This window comes from Cherax quadricarinatus, chromosome 82 (genome assembly GCF_038502225.1).
Source record: "Cherax quadricarinatus isolate ZL_2023a chromosome 82, ASM3850222v1, whole genome shotgun sequence".
Lineage (NCBI taxonomy): Eukaryota > Metazoa > Arthropoda > Malacostraca > Decapoda > Parastacidae > Cherax > Cherax quadricarinatus.
Genome location: NC_091373.1, coordinates 8,030,089 through 8,052,588, shown reverse-complemented (window position 1 = coordinate 8,052,588; position 22,500 = coordinate 8,030,089). Strand labels below are relative to the sequence as shown.

The 22,500-nt window shown below is 47.8% G+C and overlaps 1 protein-coding gene across 2 annotated transcripts in view; it reads right to left on the bottom strand.

The window, feature by feature from the left end:
* Positions 1-22,500, bottom strand: part of CenG1A (Centaurin gamma 1A) — a 675,383-nt gene that overhangs the window by 189,129 nt on the left and 463,754 nt on the right. For both annotated transcript variants that reach the window (XM_053797287.2, XM_053797288.2), the window contains exons 2-3: positions 1,933-2,038; positions 930-1,056 (exon numbers count right to left, since the gene is read on the bottom strand). In XM_053797287.2, coding sequence (XP_053653262.1) covers positions 930-1,056; positions 1,933-2,038 — 233 coding nt within the window. The remainder of the gene's footprint in view (positions 1-929; positions 1,057-1,932; positions 2,039-22,500) is intronic.

Here is a 22,500-nt window from a genome sequence, read left to right as displayed (position 1 = left end):
AAGCTCTTCTCACTCTCCCACATTACAGTGTGAGTTGGAAGAAGTGAAATTGCCTCCAAGGAGACAAGTAATTGCTGATGCTGAGGTGGTGGTCGTGGACCTCTCAAGACACGGGACGGAGGTGGTGGTCGTGGACCTCTCAAGACACAGGACGGAGGTGGTGGTCGTGGACCTCTCAAGACACAGGACGGAGGTGGTGGTCGTGGACCTCTCAAGACACAGGACGGAGGTGGTGGTCGTGGACCTCTCAAGACGCGGGACAGAGGTGGTGGTCGAGGACCTCTCAAGACACAGGACGGAGGTGGTGGTCGAGGACCTCTCAAGACACAGGACGGAGGTGGTGGTCGTGGACCTCTCAAGACACGGGACGGAGGTGGTGGTCGAGGACCTCTCAAGACACAGGACGGAGGTGGTGGTCGAGGACCTCTCAAGACACAGGACGGAGGTGGTGGTCGAGGACCTCTCAAGACACGGGACGGAGGTGGTGGTCGTGGACCTCTCAAGACACAGGACGGAGGTGGTGGTCGTGGACCTCTCAAGACACGGGACGGAGGTGGTGGTCGTGGACCTCTCAAGACACAGGACGGAGGTGGTGGCCATGGACCACTCAACCCACCATCCACCCAACAAAGCTTCCATCCTCAACCACAATCCACACCTGTGACCAGTACTGAAGACTTTTCAAACCTGTTGACAACTTGTTCAGTCTGGTCTGTGTTTTCATCACATTAATAGTACACAATACGGACAAGACAGAGACACTGAACACCTTCCATCAAGGCTAAGAAACTGAACACCTATCAAGGCTAAAGGACTAAACACAGCCTATCAAGGCTAAAGGACTGAACATCGCATATCAAGGCTAAGGGACTGAACACCTTCTATCACACAGGTTGAATATATTACCAACTTATACACTGATGACTTACCTGTAGCTCAGGGGGGCCTCCTTCGTCGCGTATAAGCAGCAGGTAACTCTGGCCGTCCAAGACGATCTCCTTCTTGAAGCGGCCGCCCTCTGGACTCTCCTCCTGCATGTACGACCCCGTCAGGTATCTGAAACACGCAGATACCACAGTCACGTACCTAATAAGCGCATATGCTACACAGGAACCTGACAGGCACATAGCAACACACAAGATTTTAAAAAATATATTCGTGAGATCCGTGTGAGTCGAGAATCTGATTGGTTAATAGATTTGAAATTTAAAGTGCTCAAATAACATCATTTAGTCCTCTTGACAATAAAAATAAATACAACAAACATAAGAACATTCAAGATATGAATAATAAACAAAAAAAAATACTACCTCGAATACACAAAAAAAATCACAAAAAAATAAAATAATCGGCATCAGTTACAAATTCCATTAAATTACCAGTGTCAAATGACTCCCCTAAAAGTTCCCCGAGGTCACTACAAGCAACCCGGTAACAAAAACTACGAGGAAATCGAAAAGCTCTAATCCGAGGGCAAGCAGTTAAACTGTGTTCCACAGCCACCTGCATACCACAAGCTACACATCCATATCCACCTGCAAACAGGTGAATACGAGCGAGATATATTTGCCCAACCCTCAATCGACAGAATCGTCTCAAAGTGGCAATTCTGCCGAGAGACTGAGCCTGTGTGAGCTGTGAGACTGCACCCGTGGCCTGATGGCTAAAGCTCTCGCTTCACACGGCGAGGGTCTGGGTTCGATTCTCGGCGAGGGTAGACACACTGGGCGTGTGTTTCTTTACACCGGTTGTCTATGTTTCCCATCAGTGAAATGGGTACGTGAGTATTAGTGGACTGGTGTGAGTCGCATCCTGGGACAAAACTTACCTAATTTACCCGAAATGCTCTGCACAACAAGTGGCTTTCTATATAGTAGTAAGTACATATGTCATTATTATTATTATTATTATTATTATTACTGAGAGGCTGACCTGTGGACGAGGGCAGACTTGCCGGAGGAGAGGGAGCCCACGATGCCCAGACGTAGGTCGGGCACGCCACGAGACAACGTCCATTCCTGAGAGTTGACGAACGAGTCTGCAAAAGAGAAAACAGAAGCATTAGTCACTAACTCACAACATGGTAGACTCACTCATTAACTCACACTCTCATATCTTCTTTCACACTCGTTAACTCTCTCCTTCCAGCCTTCCCTAATGAGTATGAGAGACGTAGAGCGAAGCAGTGTATACACTGGGCAGTCAGCCGTGTGAGTGGCGCAGATCACCTCGTGTACACAGAACGAGAGCAGACTCTCAATGTAGGGATGTTGAGAGCCGCCTGCATACCCGCAACACCTGCAGATCTGCAAGTTACACGCTGCCCGGGGAGAGGCGAGGCCAGGCGAGAGAATTCATGATGAGTGGGAATGGCTGCCTGTGTGTACACTCGCCTATTTCTACTCACTCTTTTTTTTTTGTGGTTGCAAGGGTCGAGTCTCAGCTCCTTTCCCTGCTTCTTGCCGCTTGCTGGATTTACTCCCTAGTTACGTGTTCCTGTCATATCTATTCTTAAAGCTATATATGAAGCTAGCCTCCACGACTTCGTCCGGGTCATTCTACTTCCCGACGGCACTCTGTCTTTAACTTGCAACTGTGCCCTCATGTACCTTTTCTTTGCCTTCCCAGCAGTCTATGGTGTTCACCCTATCAAGTCCTTGTTATGTCTCCCCTTGTTCTTCTATCCTCTAATATCGTTAGGTTCAATTCCTTTAGCCTCTCCTCATAGTTCACTCCCTTAGATCTGGGTCTAGTCTCGCTGCATACCTCTGCACTTTCTCCAACTTCAAGTAAGGGTTCTACGCTGTCATCAACTCCAAAACAGGCCTAACATATGTCGCATGTAAGGTCTTTGTTGAGATGCCTGAAAGCTACTTTCAGATTTGCCAAACGAGCATGTGTGCCTCTGGCGATATGCTCGGTACGATACTCACCCGTAGATCTTTCTTGGAGTCTATGCAACAAGTCACATGATGGGGTTGTTCTCGTTAGGTACGATCATTCTGGGAAGAGATTCAAGAGACGCTGAATCTTGAGTAATAATGTGAGTTTCAGATACTAACTAGAGAACCCCAGCATCACGTAACATGTGTACGGCCCCGGCCCCTCGTGACCTCACCTGATTGACCTAGGTAGCACTTGACCTATCTCCGCGCTACTGCCTCTAAATAAAGCTTAATAAAACCCACTAGTGGTGAAACGTCTTCAATTAATGTCTTGACTGTCACATTTCTATAATCCACAGTTATATATAGCTACGTAAAATTTATATTAATCTATTTTACATTACGTAAATTTTAACAAGGTTAGGTTATGATTTCTACGTTAATTTTAGTGAAAAAAACTGACATATGTTATTTCTGCACGTAATCTATATTTTCTTCCAGCCTGAGATTGAAAAGGCGTTTTCTAACCTCTCCGTAGCTCATGTATATTTCAAATTCAGCTTTCCTCTCTCTCTCTTTCCCTGTAAATAAGTACATCACCTTTGGTTCTTCCCTCATTCAAAGTCTGGTTGGGAAGCTCTTCACTTTCTCTAGCTTATGCACGTGCTTGACAGTGAGTAGGCGCCATGCTGGTGCTGCGTACTCTAACGTGGGTCTGACAGTGTCATGTATAGCATACTAAAACACTTTATTCAGGTCCCGGAATGCAGTTCCTTGGTTTCCAAGCTATGTTGTTGCCTCCAGCATCCTGATGCTAGTCAAGGGTCACTGATTTCACCAATTGGAACTTTATCTTTGTCGAATCAAACCTGATTACCTCCCATTCCCATGAATATAATAATAATAATAATAATAATAATAATAATAATATACCTAGAGCTTGATGGCATTTGTGATATTCATCCCTGGATCCTCTTTATTTTATGATATTTGGAACTGGTACTTTGCCACTGACTGATGTGTCCTCATCAGTCTGTTGCTTGTGAATCAGAGGTCTCTCGTACAACTGACTTTCTACAGTGATCACACCATCTCACTAACTTATCAGAATCATTCCAAATATCGCAATCATCCTGATAATTTTAAAAACATAGTTAAAACACAGAATACTTTGGATTTAAGAATTTTGAAGATCACATAACAACTTAAACCAGGACTTATGATTCTTAGTTTGTTTACTCTGAAATAATCTTAGTTTACTCTCTTCTGGTGAGGTTAGTTATCTGTTTACATTCAGTGTTGTTGTTTGTCTTGTGCCTCATTCACATAAACATTTTCTTAACGGTTTCTTGACTTATAATCTTTTCCTCATTTTTTTATATTTTCAATGAATTATTATGGTTAATATATTGCTGTCATGTTTCAAAAATGAATTTTGATGATGGTGCTGGATATTCATCAAAACAATGACCTAATTTCCTACTTGTTAAAGATTTGTGTGCGTGTGTGTGTGCGTGTGTGTGTGTGTGTGTGAGTGTGTGTGTGTGTGTGTGTGTGTGTGTGTGCGTGCGTGCGTGCGTGCGTGCGTGCGTGCGTGCGTGCGTGCGTGCGTGCGTGCTTGTGCCTGTGTGTGAAGTGAATTCTTTATATCTTAGCTGAAGGTCATACTTTATTTTGAAACACGGTTTGAGTGTTCCGTAGATTTTATTAGCACTGGCGTGTATAAAAATATCAGTCATATTGACACACTTCCTCGACCAACATGAAGAGTTGGTACCAAAATGTAACAAGACTGATTGTGTTTTTATCAAGAGAGATTTTCTGAATGAGCCGCTTAGTATTAATTAATGAAGCACATGGACAACTGGTGTAGTCAGTAGAAGATGCCTGACACATACAGGTTTAGCGCATCCCTAATAGTAAATATTTTTTTATTATCACACCGGCCGATTCCCACCAAGGCAGGGTGGCCCGAAAAAGAAAAACTTTCACCATCATTCACTCCATCACTGTCTTGCCAGAAGGGTGCTTTACACTACAGTTTTTAAACTGCAACATTAACACCCCTCCTTCAGAGTGCAGGCACTGTACTTCCCATCTCCAGGACTCAAGTCCGGCCTGCCGGTTTCCCTGAATCCCTTCATAAATGTTACTTTGCTCACACTCCAACAGCACGTCAAGTATTAAAAACCATTTGTCTCCATTCACTCCTATCAAACACGCTCACGCATGCCTGCTGGAAGTCCAAGCCCCTCGCACACAAAACCTCCTTTACCCCCTCCCTCCAACCCTTCCTAGGCCGACCCCTACCCCGCCTTCCTTCCACTACAGACTGATACACTCTTGAAGTCATTCTGTTTCGCTCCATTCTCTCTACATGTCCGAACCACCTCAACAACCCTTCCTCAGCCCTCTGGACAACAGTTTTGGTAATCCCGCACCTCCTCCTAACTTCCAAACTACGAATTCTCTGCATTATATTCACACCACACATTGCCCTCAGACATGACATCTCCACTGCCTCCAGCCTTCTCCTCGCTGCAACATTCATCACCCACGCTTCACACCCATATAAGAGCGTTGGTAAAACTATACTCTCATACATTCCCCTCTTTGCCTCCAAGGACAAAGTTCTTTGTCTCCACAGACTCCTAAGTGCACCACTCACTCTTTTTCCCTCATCAATTCTATGATTCACCTCATCTTTCATAGACCCATCCGCTGACACGTCCACTCCCAAATATCTGAATACGTTCACCTCCTCCATACTCTCTCCCTCCAATCTGATATTCAATCTTTCATCACCTAATCTTTTTGTTATCCTCATAACCTTACTCTTTCCTGTATTCACCTTTAATTTTCTTCTTTTGCACACCCTACCAAATTCATCCACCAATCTCTGCAACTTCTCTTCAGAATCTCCCAAGAGCACAGTGTCATCAGCAAAGAGCAGCTGTGACAACTCCCACTTTGTGTGTGATTCTTTATCTTTTAACTCCACGCCTCTTGCCAAGACCCTCGCATTTACTTCTCTTACAACCCCATCTATAAATATATTAAACAACCACGGTGACATCACACATCCTTGTCTAAGGCCTCCTTTTACTGGGAAAAAATTTCCCTCTTTCCTACATACTCTAACTTGAGCCTCACTATCCTCGTAAAAACTCTTCACTGCTTTCAGTAACCTACCTCCTACACCATACACTTGCAACATCTGCCACATTGCCCCCCTATCCACCCTGTCATACGCCTTTTCCAAATCCATAAATGCCACAAAGACCTCTTTAGCCTTATCTAAATACTGTTCACTTATATGTTTCACTGTAAACACCTGGTCCACACACCCCCTACCTTTCCTAAAGCCTCCTTGTTCATCTGCTATCCTATTCTCCGTCTTACTCTTAATTCTTTCAATTATAACTCTACCATACACTTTACCAGGTACACTCAACAGACTTATCCCCCTATAATTTTTGCACTCTCTTTTATCCCCTTTGCCTTTATACAAAGGAACTATGCATGCTCTCTGCCAATCCCTAGGTACCTTACCCTCTTCCATACATTTATTAAATAATTGCACCAACCACTCCAAAACTATATCCCCACCTGCTTTTAACATTTCTATCTTTATCCCATCAATCCCGGCTGCCTTACCCCCTTTCATTTTACCTACTGCCTCACGAACTTCCCCCACACTCACAACTGGCTCTTCCTCACTCCTACAAGATGTTATTCCTCCTTGCCCTATACACGAAATCACAGCTTCCCTATCTTCATCAACATTTAACAATTCCTCAAAATATTCCTTCCATCTTCCCAATACCTCTAACTCTCCATTTAATAACTCTCCTCTCCTATTTTTAACTGACAAATCCATTTGTTCTCTAGGCTTTCTTAACTTGTTAATCTCACTCCAAAACTTTTTCTTATTTTCAACAAAATTTGTTGATAACATCTCACCCACTCTCTCATTTGCTCTCTTTTTACATTGCTTCACCACTCTCTTAACTTCTCTCTTTTTCTCCATATACTCTTCCCTCCTTGCATCACTTCTACTTTGTAAAAACTTCTCGCTAACTTTTTCTCCCTTACTACTCTCTTTACATCATCATTCCACCAATCGCTCCTCTTCCCTCCTGCACCCACTTTCCTGTAACCACAAACTTCTGCTGAACACTCTAACACTACATTTTTAAACCTACTACCACTAATAATAATAATCAGTAGGTATCAATCTGGTTTTAAGGTGATTTCTTACGAAACCTTTTTTTTTCTGTGCTGTAGCCAACAAAAGCCATACTTCTCTCTTTTGTCGTGCTGTCAACAAGTTCGAAAACACCTTAAACGGTGCAACTGTCTCAGTAGAGATGCCGAAGAGACGTTAAGGATCTCCAGCAAAAGGATTTATTCAACTGTTCTCCAGCAAAAGAATTTGTTCAAAAGGATTTGCTCAATTGTTCTCCAGCAAAACAACTAATGATCAATGTCACTCTCTTGCTGCACACGTCTCAAGGTTGACACGATAACGCTACGCACAATGGATATTAGTACAGTCATGGAGAAGGTTTAAATTCGTAGGTATCACGCAACGAGTGGTGAATGAGAGGTTTATAGGTCTGATAACTTTATCTGTCTTTAATATGGAACTGGACAAACTCCTCAAATCATTGCCTGACCAGCCGGGCTATAGTTCATACGTTGTGCTGCGTGTGGCCAGCAGTAACAGCCTGGCTAATCAGGCCTTGATCCACCGGGAGGCCTGGTCTGGAACTAGGCCGCGGAAGCAGTGACCTCCGGAAGCCTCCTTCAGGCATCCTTCAGGATAAAAATGAAGGGTTCAAAAGCCTTCACGGGCGTCAAGGAATTTTCCTTCAAATGACTGCACATTAAAAATGTGTTGAAGAAGTCTGCCACAATTGTCTTCAAGAGGGAACCCAAAAAGTTCTTGAAGTTGCTGATCAGCTGGGCTGTGATGCTACGTCGACCTGCGTGCAGCAAACATTAACAGCTTCATTACAATCATGGAGTGAGGATCTGATGAAGCAAGAAAAGAAGCAACAGAAACCTCAGTGCGTGAAACGAGACTGGTCCTGGAGCTGAACTGTCTGGGAGACAGGACTAAAGGCAGAGAACCTAACGTCTTTGGAAGAACGGAGGATCGAAAGGATGGTATATGATCAAGACATGCAGGATAGTAAGAGGCACTGCCTGGGCGAATAATAAGAGACTGACATAAAAACTAAGATGAGACACAGGACTGTGTGGAAATACTCCTGAAATTTATGGGTAATGAAACAACGGAAGGAGTAAGTAGTGGAAGAAAACTCATTACACAGTTTGAAGAAAACACATGACAACCCAAGCTGGAAGTAAACAACAATGACGGTCAATTGTAGAATCAAATCCTGGGCTTGGAGCCGAAATTCGACCCCCTTCCCCCCTAAAAACTTTAAGGCGACAGTGGACTCTGCATTTTATCCTCTTTTGATATACCTTTAAAGAGTTTTTTTTTTTCCGGAACTCGGCCTCAGGCCAAGCTCGTCTGGTGCTTGTCTGGTCAACCAGGCTGTTGCTGCTGGCGGCCCACTGGCCCACATATCCATTACAGCCTGGTTGATCTGGCACTTTGAGGAAATACTTGTATAATTTCCTCTTGAAGACTTCTACACTTATCCCAGCAGTGTTTCTGATATCTTCTGGTAATATGTTGAATAATCTGGGATCACGGATGTTGATACAATGTTCTCTTACTGTGCCCACTGTACCTCTGCTTTTTAGTGGATTTATTTTGCACTTCCTCTCATATCGCATCTCAGAATGTTGTTATGGTAGTGTGCAGATCTGGAATTTCTAACAGTTTGTTCCCAATAGTCTACAACACTTCCCTGATAGTTTCCCACCATCTGGTGACCCATCTCCAACCTGTTCCCACTTCACACCACACTACACCATCACTCCCTCCACTTCCCCACTGCAGTAAGCGGGTACAACGTGGGTCACTTCAGACGCTCCTCAACAATCACAGTCAGTAAAAGCCAATCACAGATTCTGGCTCCGTGAGTCACACACTACCCAACCTCTCTCACTCTTTGTACACAGAGAGGGAGCAGTAACAACACTAGAGGAAGGGCAACTACACAACACTAGAGAAAGAGCAGCCACACAACACTAGAGGAAGAACAGCCCCACAACACTAGAAGGGCAGCAATACAACACTAGAAGGGAAGCAATACAACACTAGAGGAAGGGCAGCCACACAGCACTAGAGGAAGGGCAGCATCACAACCCTCTCAACACAGAGGGAGCAAGGATAGTATTCCTGCCTTAAAGCCTTTGTCGGCGAGCTGTGGCGAACCCACAAGTAGCAGCACCTCTACAAGGACAACAGCAGAGAGGAACACGGAAAAAAATCACATGAATGAAATCAGAGTCTGATAGAGGGGTGAGGCTGAGACGGCAGGAGAGTGAGGTGCCCTTGAAACCGACCCTTGGTAAAGTCCAAGTAAAGGGCGATTGTTTTTCCAGCTGGGCGGGTTTGAGTGCCACTTTATATAATTGAAGGTTGACTGAAGACTACTTTTACCTTTGATATACCTTTGAGGGCTTTCCTATATCCGCAGCCCGGCCCTGGGCCAGGCTTGTTTGGTGCTTGCCTGGTCAACCAGGCTGTTGTTGCTGGTGGCAGCAACAGGGTTAAAGTCCCCGCGGCCCGTTCCCAAATGTACATACATGCTAGTGTCTTTCTTTTGTGCTTAACAATACTTTATTGCATGTAAAATACTTTTTTATATACTGCACAAGGGAATAAAATGTTTGTTTTTGCTTGTTGTTGGTGCTAGCCGCATGCAGCCCAAGTTAAGCACCACAACCCGGCTGAATATGTATTCAGGGAGGGTTTTCAAAAGTCTTGGACCCTTACACTTATTAAACAGTATCTTAGGGTATTTATTTCGCCCCTGACACAGCCTATGTTTCTTAGGCCTACCTCTCTTTCCTCCCTCCTTGTTTACTCTTCATTAACATCTTGATCTCATTACGTCAACACTGTACGTGGGTTATGTTTACTGTCTGTCTTCCCACCTACTAGCCTGTCTCTGCCTGCCTTACACGTGTCTTACCTAATTACCGCCCTTGTTTCCTGCCTACCTACCTACTTACCCACCTACCTACCTACCCTGGTTGTTTCCTGCCTACCTACCTACTTACCCACCTACCTACCCTGGTTGTTTCCTGCCTACCTACATATCCTGGTTGCTTCATGCCTACCTACCTAACTGCCTATCCACCCACCTACCTATCCTGGTTGTTTCATGTCTATCTACCTGCCTACCCACCTACCTACCTATCATAGTTCTTTCCTTCCTATCTGCTTATCCACTTACCTACTTATCCTGGTTGTTTCCTGTCTACCTACCTACTGCTTACTATAACGCTGCCTTAGTTTCCTGCCTACTCTTCCACTCTGTGTAACTGCCTTGCTGCTTCACTGTCTTCATGCCTATCCACTTCTCACCTACCTACCTCCCTACTTACCTACCTACTTACCTACCTACCTCCCTACTTACCTACCTACCTACATATCTACCTACCTCCCTACTTACCTACCTACCTCCCTACTCACCTACCTACCTCCATACTTACCTACCTACCTCCCTACTCACCTACCTACCTCCATACTTACCTACCTACCTCCCTACTTACCTACCTACTTACCTACCTACCTACCTACTTACCTACCTACCTCCCTACTTACCTACCTACCTCCCTACTCACCTACCTACCTCCCTACTTACCTACCTACCTCCCTACTTACCTACCTACCTCCCTACTTACCTACCTACCTCCCTACTCACCTACCTACCTCCATACTTACCTACCTACCTACTTACCTACCTACCAACACCTTGCCTTTAAAGCTGCCAATATGCATACTTCAAACGCAAATATTCTCTTCCTAGCTTGTTTTCCCTTTCTTCCTTCCGTTCGTTTCTCTCTCTCTCTCTCTCTCTCTCTCTACATACACACAGGAAGTGGAACAATCTGGAGAGTGAAGTAGTGGACTGAGGATCCATACATAGCTTTAAGAAGAGGTACGACAGGGCTCTTGGAAACAGAGAGTGGATCTAGTAGCGACCAGCGAAGAGGCGCGGCGAGGAGCTAAGACTCGACCCCTGCAACCACAATTAGGTGAGCACACACACACACACACACACACACACACACACACACACACACACACATAGCTTGAAGACGAGGTATGATAAAGCTCATGGCGCAGGGAGAGAGAGGACCTAGTAGCACTCAATGAAGAGGCGGGGCCAGGAGCTGAGTCTCGACCCCAGGAGCCACAGTTAGGTGAGTACACACACAAACTCTCTCGCCCTGTCTCCTACTACCATCGCCTACCCACACCCAGCGTCTTCACTTCCCCCCACCCCCACATATATCACCTTCCCCTCACCCAGCTCCCCCTCCCGGGACCGGCACATAAAACACTGACAGGGGAGGGGGGAGATGAGACAGATGGAATTCTGGAGAATACACGTGACCACCAGTAAGGACTCAACCAGCAACACCAACATATTACACGCTATTAACACCCTTATGTCACACCTTAATAGTGTCCGTAGTTGTAACAACTACAGACACAACATAAACAATAACATAAAATAATAAACACAGAGTAATGTGAGTCAATAAAGAAACAACAAACAAAATGTAACAAAAACATTGAGTTAAGAGAAAGTTTTCTTTTGATAAGAGAGATTTAAACTTCGTAAAATAATCGCCCTGACGGGTTGGTCGAAAATCCTATTATAAGCCATGGAAGACGCTTTCTTATTATTATAACTATTATTATAACTATTATTATTATTATTATTATTATATTATTATTATATTATTATTATTATTATTAACACATTGGCCGTTTTCCACTAAGGGTGGACCGAAAAAGAAAAACTTTCACCATCATTCACTCCATCACTGTCTTGCCAGAGGCGGGCTCACACTACAGTTATAAAACTGCAACATTAACACCCATCCGGAATCAAGTCCAGCCTGCCGGTTTCCCTGAATTCCTTCATAAATATTACCCTACTCACACTCCAACACCACGTCAAGTCTTAAAAACCATTTGTCTCCATTCGCCCCTATCTAACACCCTCACGCATGCTTGCTGTTAGTCCAAGCCCCTCGCAGACAAAACCTCCTTTACCCCCTCCCTCCAACCATTCCTAGGCCGACCCCTACCCCTCCATTCCTACACTACAGATTTATACACTTTCGAAGTCAATCTAGTTTGTTCTATCCTCTCTACATGTCCGAACCACCTCAACAACCTCTCCTCAGCCCTCTGGATCATAGTTTTGGTAATCCCGCACCTCCTCATAATTTCCAAACTATGAATTCTCTGTATTATATTCACACCACACACTGCCCTCAGACATGACATTATTATTGGTAGCAGTAGTAGTAGTAGTAGTATTACATTCATGGGAAGCGCTAAATCCGCAGTGGTCATACAGCGCCTGGGGAATGTTAGGACAATACGGTTCGCTCCAAGGAAGGGAAAGATACCTGTGACATACCTGTGGCTTGCTGCCAGTGTTCTACCGCCCTCACTGGCCGACCTGAGGTCAGGCTTCCCTGACCTCAGGTCTGGTCAACCATGCTGCTGGTGCCAGCAGCAGCCTGCCCTCTCACCACCACTTCATACATGTGCTTCAAACTGTGTATGGCGTTTGATTCAACTATTTCCACATTAAATTATTTCTGCGAGACTATACACTGTTTATATACACCTGAAAAAGTATATACAGTAAGATACACTTCAAGGTGTATATACACTAATATACGAACCTCTCAGTGAATTACACTGAGATACACTCTGCCATGTGTATATACACTGATGTATGCACCCCTCGGTGAATATACACTGAGCTATACTCCTCTAGCTGTATATATACACTGAGACACACACCTCTCAGTGTATATACACTAAAATACACACCTCTCTATACATATACACACTGAGGTGCGTCAGGTGTTCTGTCCAGGCTTCAGGTACAGGACTGTACACACGAGCAGTTATCACAACCTTCCCTCCAGGTAGGAACGAATTAGCTATAGTGTGGTAATGGTAGTGGCGAGGGAAGGGAGAATGGTGGGGAAGAGGAGGAGTGCTGCAGAGGGAGAGTGGTGGGGGGGAGGGGAAGCTGGTGATTGTGTAGACATGGGGCGGATTTTTTTTATGTTGCAAAATTGGATATATCTGCAGTGTTACTGTCCTGTTTCACGTGAGAGATATGTAGTGGGAACACAAGCTGTGATTCCCAGTCACATTACATCACACAGGATGAGTCACATGTATAGTGTTTAAACCTGCCAGCCTGAGCTGGAAGACTTCAGTAGTGCCAGCCTGAGCTGGGAGGCTTAAGTAGTGCCAGCCTGAGCTGGGAGGCTTAAGTAGTGCCAGCCTGAGCTGGGAGGCTTAAGTAGTGCCAGCCTGAGCTGGGAGGCTTAAGTAGTGCCAGCTTGAGCTGGGAGACTTCAGTAGTGCCAGCCTGAGCTGGAGGCTTCAGTAGTGCCAGCCTGAGCTGGGAGGCTTCAGTAGTGCCAGCCTGAGCTGGGAGGCTGCAGTAGTGCCAGCCTGAGCTGGGAGGCTGCAGTAGTGCCAGCCTGAGCTGGGAGACTTCAGTAGTGTCAGCCTGAGCTGGGAGGCTTCAGTAGTGCCAGCCTGAGCTGGGAGGCTGCAGTAGTGCCAGCCTGAGCTGGGAGGCTGCAGTAGTGCCAGCCTGAGCTGGGAGGCTGCAGTAGTGCCAGCCTGAGCTGGGAGGCTGCAGTAGTGCCAGCCTGAGCTGGGAGGCTGCAGTAGTGCCAGCCTGAGCTGGGAGGCTTCAGTAGTGCCAGCCTGAGCTGGGAGGCTGCAGTAGTGCCAGCCTGAGCTGGGAGGCTGCAGTAGTGCCAGCCTGAGCTGGGAGACTTCAGTAGTGCCAGCCTGAGCTGGAGGCTTCAGTAGTGCCAGCCTGAGCTGGGAGGCTTCAGTAGTGCCAGCCTGAGCTGGGAGGCTGCAGTAGTGCCAGCCTGAGCTGGGAGGCTGCAGTAGTGCCAGCCTGAGCTGGGAGACTTCAGTAGTGCCAGCCTGAGCTGGGAGACTTCAGTAGTGCCAGCCTGAGCTGGGAGACTTCAGTAGTGTCAGCCTGAGCTGGGAGACTTCAGTATTTTATTAAAGGTTCATCAGCTACCACAGCTTCAAGGTTTCCTTCCAGCAGAGCTGCAGTTACTATCGCTTGGCAATTACCATCCCTCAGGACGACCCATTCCTTACAGAGGAGAAATGGAGCGGTGAAGAGGAAGGGGTGTTAGACAAGAGTGTTGGTTGTTATGGTGAATATAATGGGTGATGGGGGCCTATGTGTAACATATAATGTGATGGGAGGACGTGAGGCGTGGTGCGTGGGCGCCGATGCTGTGAGGCACAGCTGTTCTGTTTCCTCATCTGCTGCTGCAAAAGCACCACCAGGAGCAGCAGACAAGTAGCTGAAAACAGCAGGAGCAGCACAAACAGCAGTCAACAGGATCAACAATTCTGAATTGTTACTGCTAGGGTGTTGTGGGTTGGTTGTGAATTGTTGCTGCCAGGGTATTGAGGGCAGGTTGTGAATTGTTGCTGCCAGGGTATTGTGGGTAGGTTGTGAATTGTTGCAGTCACAGTATTGTGAATTATATTCTTCTTAACATCCCCTGAAAAGCTGGCGAGGTAGTTAAGAGGCCAGGGGCAATGAATCGACCCCAGCGAACGCAATTAGGTGAGTACACACTCAGACGTAACATACAAAGCGACACATGTCTCATTCATTACAATCACTGAACCCCCATCTACCGCTGGCGGCATGCGGGTACCACCAGCTCATGCTGGTGAATGATGGAGGAGGAGGGGGTGATGGGGAGAAGGGGGAGGGAGATAAGAGCTTAGGGGCAGGTGAAAAAGCCCCTCCCCCCTACTTATACACCATTGTGGAGAGGGAGGGGGACCTACCAGCATCACAACCAGTACTACCAGTAAAAGTACCACCACAATTACCACCACACCAAAGATTCACCATTATTACTTTCACCATACTGGCATTTTCGTTATACATCATTCTCTCTCTCCCCTTCTCTCTCCTTAATGCCTTTTCTCTCTTATTTTGCATCCACATTATCTCCCTTCCCTCCCCTCTACCTATCACCATACCTCCCTCACCTACCATACCTCTCTCACCTACCACCATACCTCACTCACCTCTCCTCATACCTCCTTCACCTACCACCATACCTCCCTCACCTCCCACCGTACCTCACTCACCTATCCTCATACCTCCCTCACCTACCACCATACCTCACTCACCTCTCCTCATACCTCCTTCACCTACCACCATACCTCCCTCACCTCCCACCGTACCTCACTCACCTATCCTCATACCTCCCTCACCTACCACCATACCTCCCTCACCTACCACTATACCTCCCTCACCTACCACTATACCTCCCTCACCTACCACTATACCTCCCTCACCTACCACCATACCTCCCTCACCTACCACTATACCTCCCTCACCTACCACTATACCTCCCTCACCTACCACTATACCTCCCTCACCTACCACTATACCTCCCTCACCTACCATTATACCTCCCTCACCTACCACTATACTTCCCTCACCTACCACTATACATCCCTCACCTACCACTATACCTCCCTCACCTACCACTATACCTCCCTCACCTACCACTATACCTCCCTCACCTACCACTATACCTCCCTCACCTACCATATCTCCCTTACCTACCATACCTCCTTTACCTACCATACCTCCCTCACCTGCCATACCTCCCTTACCTCCTACCATACCTCCCTCACCTACCATACCTTCCTCACCTACCATACCTCCCTCACCTACCAAACCTTCCTCACCTACCATACCTCCCTTACCTACCATACTTCCCTCAACTACCATATCTCCCTTACCTACCATACCTCCTTTACCTACCATACCTCCCTCACCTACCATACCTCCCTTACCTATCATACCTCCGTCACCTACCATACCTTCCTCACCTACCATACCTCCTTTACCTACCATACCTCCCTCACCTACCATACCTCCCTTACCTCCTACCATACCTCCCTCACCTACCATACCTTCCTCACCTACTGTACCTCCCTTACCTCCTACCATACCTCCCTCACCTACCATACCTTCCTCACCTACTGTACCTCCCTTACCTCCTAACATACCTCCCTCACCTACCATACCTCCCTCACCTACCATACCTCCCTCACCTACCATACCTCCCTCACCTACCATACCTCCCTCACCTACCATACCTCCCTCACCTACCATACCTCCCTCACCTACCATACCTCCCTCACCTACCATACCTCCCTCACCTACCATACCTCCCTCACCTACCATACCTCCCTCACCTACCATACCTCCCTCACCTACCATACCTTCCTCACCTACTGTACCTCCCTCACCTACCATACCTTCCTCACCTACCATACCTCCCTCACCTACCATACCTCCCTCACTTACCATACCTCCCTCACCTACCATACCTCCCTCACCTACCATACCTCCCTCACCTACCATACCTTCCTCACCTACCATACCTCCCTCACCTACCATACCTCCCTCACCTACCATACCTCCCTCACCTACCATACCTCCCTCACCTACCATACCTCCCTCACCTACCATACCTCCCTCACCTACCATACCTCCCTCACCTACCATACCTCCCTCACCTACCATACCTCCCTCACCTACCATACCTCCCTCACTAGAATATAAAAACATCAACTCATTAAGGAAGTAAATTATGCATGAATTTATTCTATAGCTGACCGGAAGAGGAGGAGTAGGGAGTGAATGGTGAGGGAGAGTGGGTGGTGAGGGAGAGAGTGGATGGTGAGGGAGAGAGTGGATGGTGCGGGAGAGAGTGGATGGTGAAGGAGAGAGTGGATGGTGAAGGAGAGAGTGGATGGTGAGGGAGAGAGTGGATTGTGAGGGAGAGAGTGGATGGTAAGGGAGAGAGTGGATATGGAAGGGGGAGAGCGAAATATGGAGGGAGAGAGTGAAATATGGAGTAAGAGAGAGTAGATGGAGGAGGGAGAGTGGAATATGGAGGATGGAGGAGGAACAATGATATTTACCACAAGAATAAAGATCCATACAAGTTTGTTTTCATCCCTCCTCCCCCCTTCCCTTCCTCCCTCCTTCCCTTCCCTCTCCTCTTCCCTTCCATCCCCCCTTCCCTTCCCTCCCTCTCTTCCCTCCTCCCCTCCTTCCCTCCCTCCCTTCCTCCCCTCCCCTCATACATTTTTCCCCCTCCTCTCACCCGTTTTCTCCTCCCTCTGCTGTGTATATCCTCCTCTCTGCCGGCCCCGAGGGGAACACAGTTTATGAGAGGGGAAAGGGTGATGGGGACATATGAGAGGGAGAAATCTACCTAAAGTTTACCTGAGGGGAAGGGATGAGGGGAAAGGGAGGGGTAAAGTATATTATGGAAGGGGTTAGGGAAGAAGGGGTTAGGGAAGAAGGGGTTAGGGAAGAAGGGGTTAGGGAAGAAGGGATTAGGGAAGAAGGGATTAGGGAAGAAGGGATTAGGGAAGAAGGTATTAGGGAAGAAGGGGTTAGGGAAGAAGGGGTTAGGGAAGAAGGGGTTAGGGAAGAAGGGGTTAGGGAAGAGAGATGAGGGGAAACGGGGTTTTCTCTGCGTTCAACGCCCCCGCGGCCCGGTCTTCGATCTGGTGGATCAGGGCCTGATCAATCAGGCTGTTACTGCCGGACACACGCCCTCCGACGTACGAACCACAGCCTGGCTGATCAGGAACTGATCTGAAGAGCTTAAGCACGCCCAGAACCCTGACTTCACTTCACAACTATGTACACAAATAACCCACACACGCGAGGCAGGAGTTTACGAAGACATTTCCGTCCGTCTTGGACCATTTACAAAGTCACACTGACTCAGTAAATGGTCCAAGTAGGACCGAAACGTCGTCGTAAGCTCCTCCTATGTGCAGCTGTGTACTGTTGCAGTCACGGTAATGTTGTTGACACAGGATATGCCTACTTTACCAGTCACCAGTCCAGACAGTCACTAGTGCAGACAGTCACCAGTCCAGACTGTCACTAGTCCAGAGTCACCAGTCCAGACTGTCACCAGTCCAGACAGTCACTAGTCCAGACAGTCACCAGTCCAGTCACCAGTCCAGACTGTCACTAGTCCAGACAGTCACCAGTCCAGTCACCAGTCCAGACAGTCACCAGTCCAGACTGTCACTAGTCCAGACAGTCACCAGTCCAGACTGTCACAAGTCCAGGGCGTCACCAGCTTACCTGTAAACACAAAAACATAAGTGTTATAACAAACACAATAAGCAGCGAACAAATACATTAAAAAGCTAACGAGGAATCATGGTTATAAAATTAAGTAAGTGACGTAAATTACAAACTTAGACACAGACAACAAAGAAACAATAAGAGTGAAAACAGGCAACGGAAAACAACAGCGTGGACACACAACAGAAGACAGACAACAATGAACAGAGACAACAAGCACATACAACAGTGAACACAGACAAGAGAACACATACAACAGTGAACACAGACAAGAGAACACATACAACAGTGAACACAGACAAGAGAACACATACAACAGAGTGGAAAAAAGTAATACAAATTAGTGTAAATACTTAAAATACGTCATCAAGTATACAGAGATGACACACAACATTCTCTGAAGAGTTGTAACAGAGAGAGACAGTGGGTGTGAGGGAGGTGGGGAGAGACAGTGGGTGTGAGGGAGGTGGGGAGAGACAGTGGGTGTGAGGGAGGTGGGGAGAGACAGTGGGTGTGGGGAAGGTAGGGAGAGACAGTGGGCGTGGGGAGGTGGGGAGAGACAGTGGGTGTGGGGAGGTGGGGAGAGACAGTGGGTGTGAGGGAGGTGGGGAGAGACAGTGGGTGTGAGGGAGGTGGGGAGAGACAGTGGGTGTGAGGAAGGTAGGGAGAGACAGTGGGCGTGGGGAGGTGGGGAGAGACAGTGGGTGTGGGGAGGTGGGGAGAGACAGTGGGAGTGGGGAGGTGGGGAGAGACAGTGGGTGTGGGGGAGGTGGGGAGAGACAGTGGGCGTGGAGGTGGGGAGAGACAGTGGGCGTGGGGAGGTGGGGAGAGACAGTGGGTGTGGGGAGGTGGGGAGAGACAGTGGGTGTGGGGAGGTGGGGAGACAGTGGGCGTGGGGAGGTGGGGAGAGACAGTGGGTGTGGGGAGGTGGGGAGAGACAGTGGGCGTGGGGAGGTGGGGAGAGACAGTGGGTGTGTGGAGGTGGGGAGAGACAGTGGGCGTGGGGAGGTGGGGAGACAGTGGGTGTGGGGAGGTAGGGAGAGACAGTGGGCGTGGGGAGGTGGGGAGAGACAGTGGGTGTGGGGAGGTGGGGAGAGACAGTGGGTGTGGGGAGGTGGGGAGAGACAGTGGGTGTGGGGAGGTAGGGAGAGACAGTGGGCGTGGGGAGGTGGGGAGAGACAGTGGGAGTGGGGAGGTGGGGAGAGACAGTGGGCGTGGGGAGGTGGGGAGAGACAGTGGGAGTGGGGAGGTGGGGAGAGACAGTGGGCGTGGGGAGGTGGGGAGAGACAGTGGGCGTGGGGAGGTGGGGAGAGACAGTGGGCGTGGGGAGGTGGGGAGAGATGGGGGCAGAGGTGAGGAAAAAGAGTTTTGGGTGGGAAATAGGGGGAAGGAGAGGTGAGAGAGCAGAGGCTGAAGTGAGGAAAGAATAGGTGAGGAAAGAGGGAGGGGCTTATATGTTTCATACACTAGGTGTTTCATACACTAGGTGTTTCATACACTAGGTGTTTCATATACTAGGTGTTTCATACACCAATGAATCGACCCTTGCAACTACAACTAGGCGAGTCCATGGCCTATGCACGCGCACGCGCACACACACACACACACACACACACACACACACACACACACACACACACGTGCTCATAAAAACGCGCACATACGCATACTCGTGTTCATACGAAAGAATAAGGTGTTGAGAGCATGTAAAACAGGTGTGGGAGCCACAAGCAACACACACTAACACAGGTGTGGAAACCACAAGCAACACACACAGACACAGGTGTGGGAGCCACAAGCAACACACACAGACACAGGTGTGGGAGCCACAAGCAACACACACTAACACAGGTGTGGGAACCACAAGCAACACACACAGACACAGGTGTGGGAGTCACAAGCAACACACACTAACACAGGTGTGGGAGCCACAAGCAACACACACAGACACAGGTGTGGGAGCCACAAGCAACACACACTAACACAGGTGTGGGAGCCACAAGCAACACACACAGACACAGGTGTGGGAGCCACAAGCAACACACACTAACACAGGTGTGGGAATCACAAGCAACACACACAGACACAGGTGTGGGAGTCACAAGCAACACACACTAACACAGGTGTGGGAGCCACAAGCAACACACACAGACACAGGTGTGGGAGCCACAAGCAACACACACTAACACAGGTGTGGGAGCCACAAGCAACACACACAGACACAGGTGTGGGAGCCACAAGCAACACACACTAACACAGGTGTGGGAACCACAAGCAACACACACAGACACAGGTGTGGGAGTCACAAGCAACACACACTAACACAGGTGTGGGAGCCACAAGCAACACACACAGACACAGGTGTGGGAGTCACATGCAACACAAACACAGGTGTGAGAGCCACAAGCAACACAAACACAGGTGTGGGAGCCACAAGCAACACACACAGACACAGGTGTGGGAGTCACAAGCAACACACACAAACACAGGTGTGGGAGCCACAAGCAACACACACAGACACAGGTGTGGGAGCCACAAGCAACACACACAAACACAGGTGTGGGAGTCACATGCAACACAAACACAGGTGTGAGAGCCACAAGCAACACAAACACAGGTGTGAGAGCCACAAGCAACACAAACACAGGTGTGGGAGACACAAGCAACACACACAAACACAGGTGTGGGAGTCACATGCAACACAAACACAGGTGTGAGAGCCACAAGCAACACAAACACAGGTGTGAGAGCCACAAGCAACACAAACACAGGTGTGGGAGACACAAGCAACACAAACACAGGTGTGGGAGACACAAGCAACACACACAAACACAGGTGTGGGAGTCACAAGCAACACACACACAAACACAGGTGTGGGAGACACAAGCAACACAAACACAGGTGTGGGAGACACAAGCAACACACACAAACACAGGTGTGGGAGTCACATGCAACACAAACACAGGTGTGAGAGCCACAAGCAACACAAACACAGGTGTGAGAGCCACAAGCAACACAAACACAGGTGTGGGAGACACAAGCAACACAAACACAGGTGTGGGAGACACAAGCAACACACACAAACACAGGTGTGGGAGTCACAAGCAACACACACACAAACACAGGTGTGGGAGACACAAGCAACACAAACACAGGTGTGGGAGACACAAGCAACACACACAAACACAGGTGTGGGAGTCACAAGCAACACGCACAAACACAGGTGTGGGAGTCACAAGCAACACGCACACAAAGACAGGTGTGGAAGTCACAAGCAACACACACAAACACAGGTGTGGAAGTCACAAGCAACACACACAAAGACAGGTGTGGAAGTCACAAGCAACACACACAAAGACAGGTGTGGAAGTCACAAGCAACACACCACTAAGTCTCTCCCAAAGACACTGAATTATCACTTGCGTAAATGGAACACTGACTCGGGAGCTGGAGCCCAACAGCTTGCAACAGCATGTTTACACATGATGTGTGCGCAGGTGTCTTCCAGGGTTATACACCTGACGCAGACACCTGCAGCGAGACACGACAGGTGTATTCTGCGTAGTAGTAGTAGTGATGGTGGTAGCAGTAGTAGTGATGGTGGAAGTAGTAGTAGTGATGGTGGTAGTAGTAATGGTGATAGTAGTAGTAGTAGTAGTGATGGTGGTAGCAGTAGTAGTGATGGTGGTAGTAGTAATGGTGGTAGTAGTAGTAGTGATGGTGGTAGTAGTAGTGATGGTGATAGTAGTAGTAGTGATGGTAGTAGCAGTAGTAGTAGTAATAGTAGTGGTGATGGTAGTGGTAGTAGTAGTGATGGTGGTAGCAGTAGTAGTGATGGTGGTAGTAGTAGTAGTAGTGATGGTGGTAGTAGTAGTAGTGATGGTGGTAGTAGTAATGGTGGTAGTAGTAGTAGTAGTGATGGTGGTAGCAGTAGTAGTGATGGTGGTAGTAGTAATGGTGGTAGTAGTAGTAGTGATGGTGGTAGTAGTAGTGATGGTGATAGTAGTAGTAGTGATGGTAGTAGCAGTAGTAGTAGTAATAGTAGTGGTGATGGTAGTGGTAGTAGTAGTGATGGTGGTAGCAGTAGTAGTGATGGTGGTAGTAGTAGTAGTGGTAGTAGTGATGGTGGTAGTAGTAGTAGTGATGGTGGTAGTAGTAATGGTGGTAGTAGTAGTGATGGTGGTAGCAATAGTAGTGATGGTGGTAGTAGTAGTAGT